General features: G+C 39.4%; 1 protein-coding gene across 2 annotated transcripts in view; it reads left to right on the forward strand.

The window, feature by feature from the left end:
* The window catches only part of SLC30A7 (solute carrier family 30 member 7), a 32964-nt gene that overhangs the window by 2385 nt on the left and 15603 nt on the right, over window positions 1-14976 (forward strand). Inside the window, exons 3-8 of one of the 2 annotated variants that reach the window (XM_069862219.1) lie at window positions 3925-4033; window positions 5484-5571; window positions 6914-7040; window positions 7980-8129; window positions 9362-9412; window positions 11597-11732. In XM_069862219.1, the coding sequence (XP_069718320.1) occupies window positions 3925-4033; window positions 5484-5571; window positions 6914-7040; window positions 7980-8129; window positions 9362-9412; window positions 11597-11732 (661 nt within the window). Of the gene's footprint in view, window positions 1-3919; window positions 4034-5483; window positions 5572-6913; window positions 7041-7979; window positions 8130-9361; window positions 9413-11596; window positions 11733-14976 lie in introns of both variants that reach the window. The other variant, XM_069862218.1, reaches the window with a different exon arrangement.

Below are 14976 nucleotides of genomic sequence, written 5' to 3' on the forward strand. Positions count from 1 at the left end.
CTTATTAAATTGACTGTTGAAGCATCCTCATTTAGGCACAATATGTTTTAAGTACAGGGTTTCTACTAGATTCTACTCTGGATGGTATGTTCCAGTTCTAATGGAAGTTCTTGCATACAACCCGGTGTTACTAGGAGTTGACTAAATCGCATATTTACTTTAGTAATCACTTTATACTCAGTTTTTTAATGTCTAATTAAATTACAAGTCATTTAAAAAAAAAGCCTGAGATGAAATCAGGTTGGCCTCTTATGAGGTTTCCTGTCCTTTGTGTGGCTGAATCACTTGTAGCTGTGCCTATAGTACAGAGCTTGTTTAAGCCATGTATTACAATGCATTGCAGACGCAGTCTATACTGACCACTTCATAAATCCACGTGTCTCTGGCTGCTTGGAGATATGCGTTTTGAACTTGAAAGCAGCACAGCTGTGTCTCAACTGTGGCGAGCCTTGCCGCTGTGAGATTTGCAGGTGTGCACACAGTGCTGTGACAGCTTGCTGCATGATGCCTGGTTCTAGAGCTACTATGGGATTGTGTTTCAGTAACAGTCCTTATATGCTGTTGTCTTTCCCGGGAGACTCTGTACCGAAAAAAAGCCCCTCAGAAACCACTAGCTGTCTCTGTTTAGCTATGCTTACCCCTTGCATTTTATAATCATCTTGAAGTTATATTTGCTGTCACCCTAATTGTCTTCCACCTGAATGCTGTGTGTGTTTTGTGTGTTTTTTTCCCCATTGGATCTTCTTTACTGCTCAGAACCAAACTTAAAATGAGATGTTTCCCTAGGGATGTCATCTGATTTTGGTGAGGGGGAAGTTGTCACTTACACCCTTCAAGAATTTGATAGGGAATTGAATTCTGTTGCTTCGTAGACATCCAGCTAAAACTTTGGTCTTCCTCTGAAGTTTGTTCAGAATGACTCTTCTGGTTCCTGCTTGGGTGCCTAGAGCATCTAAGGATAATTTATCATGACAGCATCCTCTGCCTTAAATGTGTTATAGTTGTGTATATATATATCTAAATCTATATACACGTCTCTGTGTGTGTTCATGAAATATATATGTAGATATATAGAGAGCACAAGACTTGTTCTCTCTCCTCCTCCAAACTCACTTCTTCTACAGCTGAGTGTTTCATCTGAAACACTTCAGATTAATCTTGAAATTTATTCTAGTCAGGCTGAAATGGTTTGGTTTCTTAGTATGAAGTAGTTCAAACTTTGGCTAATGCCACAGACTTGAGGAAGAGTGGCTGGAAACTGCTTGGCGGAAAAGGACCTGGAGGTGCTGGTTGACAGCCAGCTGAACATGAGCCAGCACTGTGCCCAGGAAGCCAAGGAGGCCAACAGCACTCTTTGCTTGAATGAGGAATGGAGCATGTCCAGAGAAGGGCAGCAAAGCTGGGGAAGGGTCTGGAGCACGGGTTAGGAGCGTCTGAGGGAACTGGGATCTGGAGAAAAGGAGGCTGAGGGGAGTCCATGGTGCTCTCTACAACTGTGCAAAAGGAGGCTTTAGTGAGGTGGGTGCTGATCTCCCGAGTAACAAGAGAGGTCAAGAGGAAATGGCCTCAAGTTGCAGGGAGGTTTAGATTGGCACTTTGGGACGTGGTTTAGTAGGCATGGTGGTGTTGGGCTGACAGTTGGACTTGATGGTCTTGGAGGTCTTTGCCAACCTTAATGTTTCTATGATTATGTAAAGAAACTTTGTATTTGACTTCATTGTGAAAAGGTGGCTGTCCTCTATAACCAGTAACTGCTTTTTGTTCTTCAGTTTCCAAGAACTGCATTATGTATGTAATTGTTCTTAGACAACCAAAGGATTGGGAAAATGGAACTTTTGGGACAGTTGTAATAATGAATGCTAGTTAGTACCTCTGTATCAAATATTTTTTCAAATATGAAGCAAGTTTTCTGTTTAGATGCACATACTTCCTTGCAGACTCACAGAACCTGTTTATTATTAGTAATTTAGTAAAATTTGATGACTGTTCTATGTGGGTTTAAGTTTAATTTACATACCTAGTTAGTAGAACTTGTATGAGTTTGTAGACTGTAGCTTGTGAACCAAGTTAAGTTGCTTTGAACTTTGTAAGGTCAAACAGCATGCTAAACTTTTCCTGTGACAATGGAAGACTTCAGCCTTTACAGGCCTAAAATACTCTTGTCACAGGCGAATCATGGAATCATAGAATGGTTTGGGTTGGAAGGGACCTTAAAGATCATCCAGTTCCAACCTCACTGCCGTGGGCAGGGACACCTCCCATCAGACCAAGCTGCCCAAGGCCCCATCCAGCCTGATCTTGAACACTTCCAGGGACGGGGCAGCCACAGCTTCCCTGAGCAACCTGTGCCAGTGCCTCACCACCTTCATTGGTGAACAATTTCTTCATAATATCTAATTTAAATCTTCCTTCTTCCAATTTAAAGCCATTCCTCCTCATCCTATCACTACGTATCTTTCTAAAAAGTCCCTGCCCAGCTTTCTTGTAGGCTCCCCCTTCGGGTACTGTAAGGGCACTATAAGGTCTCCCTGGAACATTTTCTTCTCCAGGCTGAACAACCCCAACTCTCTCAGCCTGTCCTCATAGCAGAGGTGCTCCAGCTCTCAGATCATCTTTTTGACCCTCCTCTGGACCTGTTCCAACAGTTCCATATCCGTCTTAGGTTCGGGATTCTGGAACTGGATACAGTACTCTAGGTGGGGTCTCACTAAAGCAGAGTAGAGGGGGAGAATGGCCTCCCTTGAATGCTGCCATGTTTCTTTTCCTGTAACCCAGGATACGGTTGGTCTTCTGGGCTGCAAGCACACATTGCTGGTACATGTCAAGCTTCTCATCAATCAGCACCCCCAAGTCCTTCTCTGCAGGGCTGCTCTCAATCAAGTCATTCCCCATCCTGTATTGAAACCACAGATTGCTCTGACCCAGTTGTAGGACCTTGCACTTGGCCTTGTTGAACCTCCTGAGCCAGCTTGTCCAAGTCCCTCTGGATGGCATCCTGTCCTTCTGGTGTGACAATTGCGCCACTCAGCTTGGTGTTGTCTTGCAAACAATCCTTCTCACTGTCACTGATGAGAATATTAAACAGCCCTGGTCCCAGTACAGACCCCTGAAGGTCGCCACCTATCACAGATCTCCATCTGGACGTTGAGCTGTTGACCACTACTCTCTGGATGCGACCATCCAACCAATGCGTTATCCACCAAATAGTCCACTTATCAAATCCATATCTCTGCAATTTAGAGAGAATGATGTTTGTCAACATTTTACAAAACTTTATTTTGATTGATTCATTGTGGGGTTTTTTGTTTTTTTTTACTGCAGACATTAAAGAATTTTTGACCAATTTTCCCTGTGTGTGCAAACTCTTTGAAAATGTGAAAATGGATTAGAGAATATTGCATTTGTAAATGCTTAGTGCCGTTGCTATGGTGGTATTGGTAGTCTTCAGCAAAATATGTTTAGTTTTATTGCACCAGTTAACCTCAGTATACACTGCATATAATAGATATTCAAAAGCATATTTTCTAGCTGAACTTGCTCATATGGTCAATCTATAAGCCAAAATATAGGAACAAATGCCTGCCATTTGGATTACGTTGGCAAGAGATGTGGCTGTGGGTGTATCTACTCCAGGGCCTTTGGTTTATGTCAGTGGAAACCACCCTGCACTACTGCTGAAATCATATGCTAGGAGGACTTTTTGCCAAGCACTCTTCCAAAGTGCCTCACCTACGCTGACAAAAGCAGTTTTGCCATCATATTTATGTTGGTTATCTAGTGTGAGATTCTCCTGCGCTAGGAAAACCATGCCTTAAGCTTAAACACACAGTGTATTTTGCTAGTGTGTAATTTAAGTGCCCTTTTTCTGTGCCTAATGTAGTATATGAAACATAACATTTTTTTTTCTGTTGTTTTCCAGTTTAGGTCTAATATCAGATTCTTTTCATATGTTTTTTGACTGTACTGCTCTATTGGCTGGATTGGCAGCTTCAGTTATTTCAAAATGGAGGTCAAATGATGCTTTCTCATATGGGTAAGACACTTCAGGCTGTTACCTTAATGTGTTATAGTAAATGTGTAGGTGGTAGTTTTCCACTGCATGAATAAAACTTTTTTGTAGAACATGGAAAAGCTATATTGAAAGTGTGCTGTGTTTTTATTGTGGGTTGTTTTTTGTTTTTATAAGGTGAGTTCTTTGAATTTCTAAGTTAATATCCCCTTTGAAATAGTGAAAAAGTAAAGGCATTACTTCTGGGGAGCAGACTGACCACTTCTAAGATCTCTGTGATCATACGAGTGGAAAAAAGTTCATGCAGCGGGAAGTTGCCCTGTGTTGCCATGTCTTGGCCCCATTGAAGTAATAGCAGCTGCATCGTGGGTTTGTCCTCTCCAGGCAATGAGGGGTGTTAATGGTGATGCCCAGGCCTCCTTTGGAACAGAAAGCTACAACTGAAAGGAGATGAGTCTCAGTGATGCTGCTTCTGAGATAAGCCAGAACCAGCAGGATTCAACAGCGGTGGCTACCACTAACGCAGGCCCTCACACCTGAGCCACGGCATCCCCTACTGCCCTTTGTGGGTACGGCTGCTGCAGCTGGTTCTGTTTACAGGGCCCTCGGTTCCACTGCACGTTTCAGTTGTGCTCTATAAAACAATACTGGTGATACAATCTGACTAATTGGCGATACTGAATAACTAACAGCAAATGAGGTGTAACGTGGATTACTGTGTTCCCCATAGAGTTACTGATGTGAATGTCGGTGTTTAGCTCCAGCTGTCTTGCCTAAGCATGGATCCTGGAGTTTGAAACTTAAAGCACTATTCAATTAAGGTGGAAACTCCAGTATGCCTAGGAGTCAATTTATGCAGAATTGATTGTACCATGAGCTAATTGCAATGAAAGCAGGTTCTGTATTATTTACTGCTCTGCATTTAGAGAGCTGGTGTTCCATTTATTAGAGAATTGCCACGATTGATTAAGTCTGTTTGCTACATTGGAATTACATGTTATTCTAACCTGGCTGTTTTTAATTGGAAAAATTTAGTAGCTGATATAATTAATTTCTACTTAAACTTTTTATTAGAAATCCCCCAACTAGAGGGGAAAGAATTATTGTGTGACTATTTGATATTTAACAGAACTTTACATTAGTAGACTTCAATTATGTCTTGCGTGCTTGTTGTACTGTGTGGCTTCCAAATGTACGTTTATACCATAACTTCCAGTAGAGGTGATCTTAAATGAGAAGATTTTGATGAATTGAAAGTTTTCTTTCATCTAGGTCATGTATGTCAAAATACAGCATAGTGAATTTCATCTGCTTGTCTGTAGTTCATATACTGCGTCTGCCATTTAGCAGATCCCTGTGTAGTACAACTGTCTGAGAACAAGAAAATTGTACTCCAGCCTCTAAGTTCCACTTTTAATTTTCTGCATTGAAATGGACGTGGTAATATTTGCTATTGCTTTTTTGTTTATTGCAGGTATGTTCGAGCAGAAGTACTTGCTGGCTTTGTAAATGGTTTATTCCTCATCTTTACAGCATTTTTTATTTTTTCTGAAGGTGTTGAGGTATGTTATGAAGTCAATTGCACAATTGTCACATTTCCATTTGTAGAGCATATTTAGTGGGGATAAAATTACTGAAATTGATTGTTTATGTTCATAATTTTTTTGCTGAGGTGTTACTACTTTCCCCTCCAGAAAGCCCTGTAACTCTGACCTATTGAAAGAGAAAATCTAATTGGAACTGATCAGGCATAAAAGAAAACCCTGTTTCCTCCTAATTATCAACAATGGAACTTTGTAAGTTCCTAGAAAAGGTACAAGGCATTGCTATTTGTAGTGGGAATAGACTCAACCTGGTGAAACTTCTTGTTCTTTGGTCCTAAAACTTTTATTTAAGCATAGTGATTGCTATATTTTTAATGAGTTGCAGGTTTCATTCTGCATTGTGTGCCTGTGTTTGCCTGGACAGTCATTGCAAGTACACGTGAATATCAGAAAATTACCTATTCTAAGTCAATTATTAACTGCTTATGTGCAATGACTGAATTTATGTGTGCAATTGTACAGTTAGGTAATACCCAAGTTTTGGTAGTATGGTTGACTTTTATTGGTTATGTGCATCATAGCAAAAAGTATATACATCCAATGTAAAATAAGTGGTTATGTCAATACAGTGATGTAAAATCCTCCTCAAACAGGATTAGGAATTACGTATCTTTAAATATTTTTAAATGGCTGACAAGAGAGCTGGGGAGGGACTGTTTACAAATACTTGTAGTGATAGGACTAGGGGCAATGGGTTTAAACTGGGGAGGGGCAAATTTAGACTAGACATAAGGAAGAATTTCTTCACAATGAGGGTGGGGAGTTCCCCGGCCCAGGTTGCCCAGGGAAGCTGTGGCTGCCCCATCCCTGGAGGTGTTCAAGGCCAGGCCGGATGGGCCTTGGGCAGCCTGGTCTGGTGGGAGGTGTCCCTGCCTATGGCAGGGGAGTTGGAACTGGATGATCTTTAAGGTCTCGTCCAACATGAACTATTCTATTATTCTATTATTATTCTATTAATTGTTTAAAATTATGTGATGGGCCTCTGAAATTATTGTTTTATGACAGAGAAACCTAGCTTTTTCGGTGTATCTGTGCCAGCTTCTTAGAGTGTACTTCAATTGTGTGTGAAGATTCTGTGAGAAATAACCTGTCCTTTTTTCAGCCAGTTAAGTATGCCATAGGAAGATCCTTATTTCTCATTGTTAGATGACAAATGAGGTCAAGAAATAAGGGCCAAAACTAGGCATTCAGAGGAGATGATCCTCTATCTAAGCAGATTTTTCAGTGCCTTTTAATAATGTAAAGAGATTGTAAAACTGTACATTCCTTCTTGGGTTTTTTTGTTTTTCTTTTTTTCCAGAGAGCGCTTGAGCCTCCTGACGTGCATCATGAGAGACTTCTTCCTGTTTCTATACTGGGATTCATTGTAAATCTTATAGGAATATTTGTTTTTCAACATGGAGGTCATGGGCATTCACATGGCTCTGGTAGTGTGTCTGTAATTTTCAGTATTGTTTTCTTTCTTGGCACCTTGTGTTTTGGGACCGTATAATTCTCCAGTGACAACCCTAGTATTAAATTTTAATGTCTTTCTAGTGGCAATCCCAACCAAATATGTGTGTGACTTGCTGCAATATTGAATTTTGTGTTTTGTCACTAATCCTAGTTTGTCACTGCTGTACTTCTCATGTTAACATCTGTTAACTGGAAGACCTAGAGCTCCCGAAACTGCTTTCTGGAACATGCACTTTTCTGCACCTTATTGGAAGAGATTTGCAGAGTGTCTTTTGACAACGTTAAGCTAGAGTTAAGCAAGGTCTTGGCTGGAAAATTTACAAAACAGTGTCTGAACTAAATTTTAAGTATGGAATGATTCAGCTTCAGGTGCTTCTCAGCTTAGTTTCTTCTGAATTGGAATTCATTTATTTGCCTAAATACAGATGGTAAACGATTTTGTGCATTCTTTTTCTGCAAAGCTAATTAGTATCTCTTTCAGCTTAACATGTAAACTGATGTAGGCTGGTGGAAGAAAGTAGCCTTTGGTCTTTAAGCAACAATTTAAGCCTGACTTTTTAATGTGTAAATGATAGCCAATTTCTGGTTTCTTAAATCAGCTGTCTTTAATGTGCGTGTGTCTAATGATGTGTACAGTTTTTGAATTGTACTGAAAGTGTAGCACAACTTGTCTCAGCAGTGGGAACATATAAAAACACTTGGCTTCTCAGATAAGTTATATATTTTATATGGCTGCACAGCATGGATTTAGGTGATAAACAGCTTGTGTTAATTTTCTTTGTAACTTATTTAAAGCTGTACCTTATGATGACCTAAAAGATGAATAGTTTTTGAGTAGCTTAGAATCAAATGTAAGCATACTGTTATTCAGCATTTTAAAATTATACTCTGACAGTGATATTTGTTTACAGGGCATGAACACAGCCATTCTCTATTTAATGGTGGGCTCAGCCATGGGCACAGTCATGGAGGTCACGGTCACAGCCATGAACATAAACATGGTCACGGCCACACTCACGATCATGGCCATGGCCACTCTCATGGTCAAAGTTATTGTCATGGTGAGTACTTAATGTCATAGACTATCTTGAGTAAATTTAAGTTTGCTATTAATGATGTACTGGGGGAAAAAAAAAAAAGAGGGTGCTGGCAGCTTCTTGTGAAGTAGTTTTGCTAAACGTGAGGTGTGTGGTGCCACTGCCATGCTTTGTGGCACATTTTGGTCAATGCTGTTTCATTTGCAGTAAGTTCAGAGTTAGTTTTTAAAGGTAACTAGGGATTGATATGTCCTGTTTGGTTTGTGATCTCAAATATAAGATTTTCCCCATCTTGTGTAGTTGTAATCTGTTTTACTGCTGGTTAGGGAAAAAAAAGTGCTTGATATCTTAACTATGCTTAAATCCTTTCTATGAAGGGAAACAACCAGAGAAGAGACAGCCACACAAAATACTATCAGTAGCCTTCACTAAGAGACAGTGTGGTTTCTACCTATTTGAAACAATGCAAATGAAAGCCTTATTGTAGTCAATCCTTCCTGCCTGAGACATAAGCTGGAATCTGATGTGACTGAAAGTGTGGACATTGAGAGTGGGGAATAGCGTGGTAGCTTGCGGGCTGGAGGTGATGAGTATAAAAAAACATCTACTCTCTTGCTACTTTTAGTAGAAAATTAGTGCTTATGTTCCAAGTGTTCTCTTGAAGCTTGGTTGGGAAGCAGGAGCTCCTCACTTCTGCCTCCTCCTTGCTCTCCCCATGCCCCTCACTCCAATGGAACAGCCGATGTATCTGTGTTGATGTTGGTGTTCAGGTTCTACATAAATTATTATTATGTCCTCACAAGAAGTTGTTTGCTATCCTTTAGCAAATGTTTCTTAAAACATTTTTCTGGTGAGTTCCACAGGCATTAATCTTGGATGAGAGGATTTTGTTTACTTTATTCTGCCTTCTCCAAGTTTTTAGTTTTTGGGGTTTTTTTGATTTTTACATTGGGTGTAAACACTTGCTTATAAATACTAGAAAGGTTTTATTTCTCAATTAGTCTTTATAAACAGAACAAGTGTTGATATTTTTGCTTTAGTTATATATATAAACTGTTGTGTAAAGTGGTATTTATTTTTTAAAAAGACTGCATTTTAAAACTTTAATTACTGCATTAAAAAACAATAGCTACGGTAGGAGGTAGTCCTTGTATGCAGCTGGTGTGTTCAAGAAATTTCAGAAAGACAGACCGTAACACCATGTACCAGTAGAGAGCGCCTTTGTGTGGGTTAATGTGCCATAATTGTCTTCACAGATGACCATTCTCTTGAAGGGATGGGTGGATCCAGCAAACAGATTTTACAAGGTACGATGAGAATAAGGGTAGTGGTTTATTACTTTAATCATGCCTGTCTGCCTGCCTGTGACTGGTTGTTCCATGTCTGTTTTAGAGGATGCCCTGGATAAATGCTGCATTTTCCTTAGAGGAGCTATTTTGTGAAGTCCCCCTTCACTATAAGCACAGCAGCGCTATGCCCTGGGCACAGCTAGGTTTTGAGACATTCGCTGAAGTCTAAATACAGTGCAGTGTCCACAATTTAAAAGGGAGATTCCAAAAGCTGGGATTCAGCCTCTGCTACTGGTGAGGAAAAATGAAGTAATAAAAATCTAGGAAAGATTTTTTAAAAATTAATTTTTTTAAAAAATTTTTTAAAATTAAAAGCAGAAACCTAAGGAGCCTAATTTGCAATGGATGCTCTGGGAAGTGAAAACCAGTATCGTTAAGATAGAATGTATTTGAGAAATGCAGATTGATGTAAATAATTATTACAGGGTACCCGAGCTTAAAACTTGCATTTCCTCAAGCTATTACAGTTGGTTTAGACAAGATCATAATTCGCTCTAAATTGCTTAAAGGACCACTGAAGTCTGTCATCTCCTGAGTGTTAATGTCAATAAATTACTGATAATTTAGATGTCGGTTTTGAACTTTGATTATTTTTTATTTTAAGTATGCAGACATTAGAGGGAGAGAATTATTTGGCCTACACAACTGTACATGCTGTTTTCTGTTACTGGATGACTTTGTCTTGTTGGTAGTCCTTGGAAAGGAACTTTTTCAACTTCTTCTAGTATTTATAGTATACCGTATTTTATATATATATGTGTATATATGTATACTCATTACTTCAATAGCAGATATAAAAAAGACTTTAAAATGAAAGGCACATTTTAATCAAAGCATATTAAAAAGCCTCAATTTTATGTCACTTTTTTTAACTTTTCAGTACTGTGGTGGGTTGGCCCTGGCCAGCAACTAAGCACACAACAGCTGCTTGCTCACTCCTGCAGGTGGGCAGGGGAGAGAATAGAAGAGTAAAAGTGAGAACTACTCTTGGATTGAGATAAAGACAGTTTAATAAGTCAAAGGGGAAAAAAAAATAGGACAAAACTCAAAGTGATGCAATAGCTCACCACCTTCCACGAGCAGATCAATGTCCATGATATCTCTGAGCAACAGCTGTTTTGGAAAGACTGCTCCTCAGTTTTGTGGCTGAGCACGATGTTACATGGTATGGGATGTCCCCTCTGGTCAGTTTGGGTTTGCTCTTGTGGCCGTGTGCCCTCCTGGCATTGTGTCCACCCCAGCCACCTTGCCATGGGGGCAGAGCAAGAAACAGGCAGTCTTGCTGCTGTACAAACACTGCTTGGCAGTAGCTAAAATGTTGTGTTATCAGCGGGTTTAGTTACAAACCTAAAACACAACACCATCCAGGCTGCTATGGAGAAAGTTAACTGCATCCCAGCCAGACCCAGTACTTGGAAAGATCATGAAAGAGCTGATTTATAGCTGTGGGTTACTTTTTGTTGGAGATGTGGTGGGGGAGTTACCTTAGTCTGGAGAATTGTGTTCAAAAAAGTATTTCTGAATGACTGTTCTTGTCATTGCCAGCAGAGAGCTCCAAAAGCTAAATTTTAGCTTGCTGCAAAGTGCTTCTTTCCTTGTCTTTTAAGGTAGTGTGTTATTCTTCAAAGTGAGTGTAGTTGTCTTAGCAGTATTGTTTGGTTCTCAAAACCATTTTTCTTGGATTTCTTTGCCAAGTAATTGCTACAAGATTTTTGCCAATGAAACATCGGCATATTTTGAAGTTTACAGAGCTGTTTGTGTTAGCAATCTTTTCATCTTATACAGTACTCATCATTTTCCATAGTCATCAGGGAACATGAGTTTCTTTGCTATAATATGGGAAGGGTATTGAGTGAAAAAAATTAGTTACATCTGTTAATCACTGCTTAGGTTAATAGCCATGCCGTGAAATGCCCCTTACTGCTAAATGCAGGAAATAATGTAAATCCTTCCAATGCTCTGTGTCCTAAAAATATATTGAAATCCTATGATTGCTCTGTTTGTTTGACCAAAAATTGACCATGGATTTAACAAGTGTAAATCATATTATCTAGTTTTGCAACTCTTCTTTAAACTGTCTTTAAAGTATTCCATTAGTTTTACAAGTGACAAGTTGTAATGATATCAATTCATCTCTTACAGGTGTATTTCTACACATTGTTGCAGACACGCTTGGAAGTATTGGTGTAATTGTATCTGCTTTATTGATGCAGAACTATGGTCTAATGATAGCAGATCCTATTTGTTCAATGCTGATAGCAATACTTATAGGTGTCAGGTAAGAGCTGCTGTAACTGATATTTGATAGTATTTTTGATGCTAGTTACAGCACAAATTACTGCTCAGAATAAAAATTTGTCTGTTATGTTAATATTTTACAATGTTTGCTTTTCTTCTAAGAGTGATTTGTCACTTCTCTTTTGTACAGCTGTTCTGACGTGCTCTTACATGAGTTATTTTTCTTTTCCTTTTCTACTGCTACAACTTTTGCTTTTAAATCTGCGTGTTTTACCCCTGTTTGCACAATGCTATAAAAATGTCTCTCATGTTCAAACTGTAGAAAGCTTCCTCTCTGTATTTAGTGCATGCTTATGTAAACCAGTGTATCCAGTAAATGGAGCAGAATGGCTTCAGGGCAGCAGAGTTGAACCTGCTGGCACAGGATGTGCCCTTGTCCTTGACAAATGAAGGCTAGTAGATTTTTTCCTGACAAGAACTGTCTCTTGCTTCGTATTTGTATTCTGAGACATTCTTATTCCTTTTAAGATCTAATGGAAATGCTTCAAGTGGTTCTAGATTTTCCTGGTTGTTGCTTACCAGAGTCACTGTAAATGTGAAGCTGTTTGGATTAGACAGGACAAGTAAGCATTTCATCCAGTGATGCTGTTACTGAGTATTTTCTGGCTGCGCTTTCAATGGTGTCACAGGGCAGAATGCCACAACTCCAGTTACAACCCAGTAACTGAACGTTGCTGTCTCTTCAGCAGTGGTGAAAGACAACTGCAGCTACTTATGCATGTACTTATCGTACATGGCATGGTTATACAGAATTATTGGCATGGGCCTTGACAGAGTTATTGATGTGAATCTCCTTAGGTATCAGAATGGGGCAATGTGTGTCAGGCACTAAATGCCCACGCTAATCTGTGTGCTACAGATCGTTGTGAAATTACCCTTTAATATAAACATGATATTTTTACTTAAACCTCCTGTAATTTCATAAAGGACAAATTATTAACAAACTAATTCTGTTACTGAGATCTCAAAAAATAGGAAAGAAAATGTGCTGGTTACCAAGGGAAAGAAATTATTGCTGAGGTAATAGCTGAATAAAACACAATTTTCCATACACTTGGTATTTTAAGGGCCTGGCTTTGTGTACAGCAAAGCACATGTGGAGCACTGATCAGAAAACACCACATGAATAAAAATTTTTTTTCTTCCATTCATACAGAGGTTGGAAGACCACCTAATGTAGCGCATTAGAGGTTTCGCAGTAAAGCTGTTTGTAGGTCTTCTAGCATAGTTAGGAGGAACTTTTGAGGTCTACATTCTGTACTGAAAATGCCGGAGAAGTTCAGTTTGATGTCTTTGACTTGATAGCAGACCTCTGCCTGTTACTTCATGATGTGATGAATGGTCTGGAGGGATGTTATGCTGATGGAGTGCAGTCAGCTGCCTGATAGTCAGTAGAAGCAAGTTTGCCTTTCTTGCAGGCTGACACATCCTGGCACAGCAGTGGAACAAACACTGATTGTGTGTGGGTAGGTGTTGGGTCTTATTTTAAGCAGTCCTACGAGCTTAACTACTGATGGTGTTGCTTGAGATGCACTTGAACAAGATTGTAAACAAGATATTGAGCAGTTTTGGAAGGGTATTCTTTGAGAGCTTGAGACCCCTTTTATGGATTTTTTTTTCACTTTAGTAATCTTCATCTATGCTTCTGAACATAAACCCATTGTTTATTCTGCCTTATTCTTCACTCTGCTCTGTGTTTGAAGCGCTCTTCTGGCATTAAAGCAAAAGGTTTGTTTATTTTCCACAAGGTGATTGCTTGTAACAGTAACACAGGGGCCCAAGTGATGACTGCTGGGATATTTAATAATTTTGTCCTTAATCTTTTCACGTCACCTAAATCTAACTTAGGCAAAAAGATTATGCTGAAATTTTATGCAATCTAAAATCTGAGAGGGAAAAACATTATTGGCAAAAAGAATTTAAAGTGGCAGTGGCAAGAGCTGTGTCTAGTTTTTTAAACTGTTTGCTAATTGAGGTACTTGTGGGTTTGAGATGGGGAAGAGGGGGATGTGCAATAAATACCCAGTGAAGGGATTCCTTGCCACTTCAGTCATTGATTCCTGGCCACTTCTATGGGCCTGTTTGCCCGTAAATATGGGCCTGTTTGACCTCGATAAATAATTTTTTGAGAGGATTTATCTTTAGATTAAGTAATTGTCTGCTCTTTCAGGGGAACTTTTGTCAATCTTACTTGTGCAGAGTAGGCCACGTGTGTCCCTTTTACCAGTTAAATCAGCTGATAAGGTGGAGTGGGTTAACAGCACATGTGTGTCCCAACAAGGGGACCCGTGCATGTGTGTTTGAAAATCAGGATCTGTTCTTTGTGGCTGTAATAAAGCAAGCATAGTTTTGAGCCAGAGGTGCAAAAGCCAGTCCACTAAAGTTGTCCAAAAGTTTTAATGCTCTCTGAGGACTTTCTGCTGGTTGGGACTGTAAAGCTTTGCTGCTTTCCAGTAGGGTTGTGCCAAAGTCCCAAGGTGCTGTCTCTTTTTACAAGAGTACTGCAGCTGATTGGTTTAGAGCTGAATAATGATGTGTTTTATTGCTGATCTTCCAAAGCTCTTCTGCGTGACTCCACATTTTAAGTATGTGAAATTGTCTATTTCCATTTTAATTAGCTGCTTAGACATCTGGTTCCACATTATTATTAACCGATGAACCACAGCAGGCATTACTCTCCTTACTGCTGTTAATGTTAGCCAACAGCTCTTCATGAAAATAAATCTTGAGTATGGATCTCCTTCTATGTCTTTGAGTACTCTGAAGCTTTAAAATAAAGCAGTGGAGATGTCAAGATCTCTGTGGAAGTGCTTTTGCTCTTAGCTGTCAACTCATTATCTGGGAGGGAGTTTTCTTTCCTAGGAGAATGTCTTTTTATGTGTCTGTCTCTGAGCTCTTGTTGTGCTGACCTTCTGTCACTTGTTCTCAAATGCCAAATTACTGGTTGGATTAAGACTTGCTTGTAGTACGGTGCTTTTCTATCATCAGGAATGTGTCTTAGGAAGGAGTTGTGAATATTGCAGATGGCTACATGAGTCTAAAGTCTTGGTGCAAGAGTGGCCCAGACTTGAATCTTTTCTGCTAATTTTTAGATAACAAGATCACACTACTCTCAATGTTTCAGTCTAGAAGCCTTGCTGGTGGCATACAAAAATAAATTATACATTTAACAAATTATTTTCAGTAAGTTGGAAATTCCCAATAAAATATAAATGAATAAATGA

The sequence above is a fragment of the Phaenicophaeus curvirostris genome, chromosome 8 (assembly GCF_032191515.1).
Source record: "Phaenicophaeus curvirostris isolate KB17595 chromosome 8, BPBGC_Pcur_1.0, whole genome shotgun sequence".
NCBI classification, from domain to species: Eukaryota; Metazoa; Chordata; class Aves; order Cuculiformes; family Cuculidae; genus Phaenicophaeus; species Phaenicophaeus curvirostris.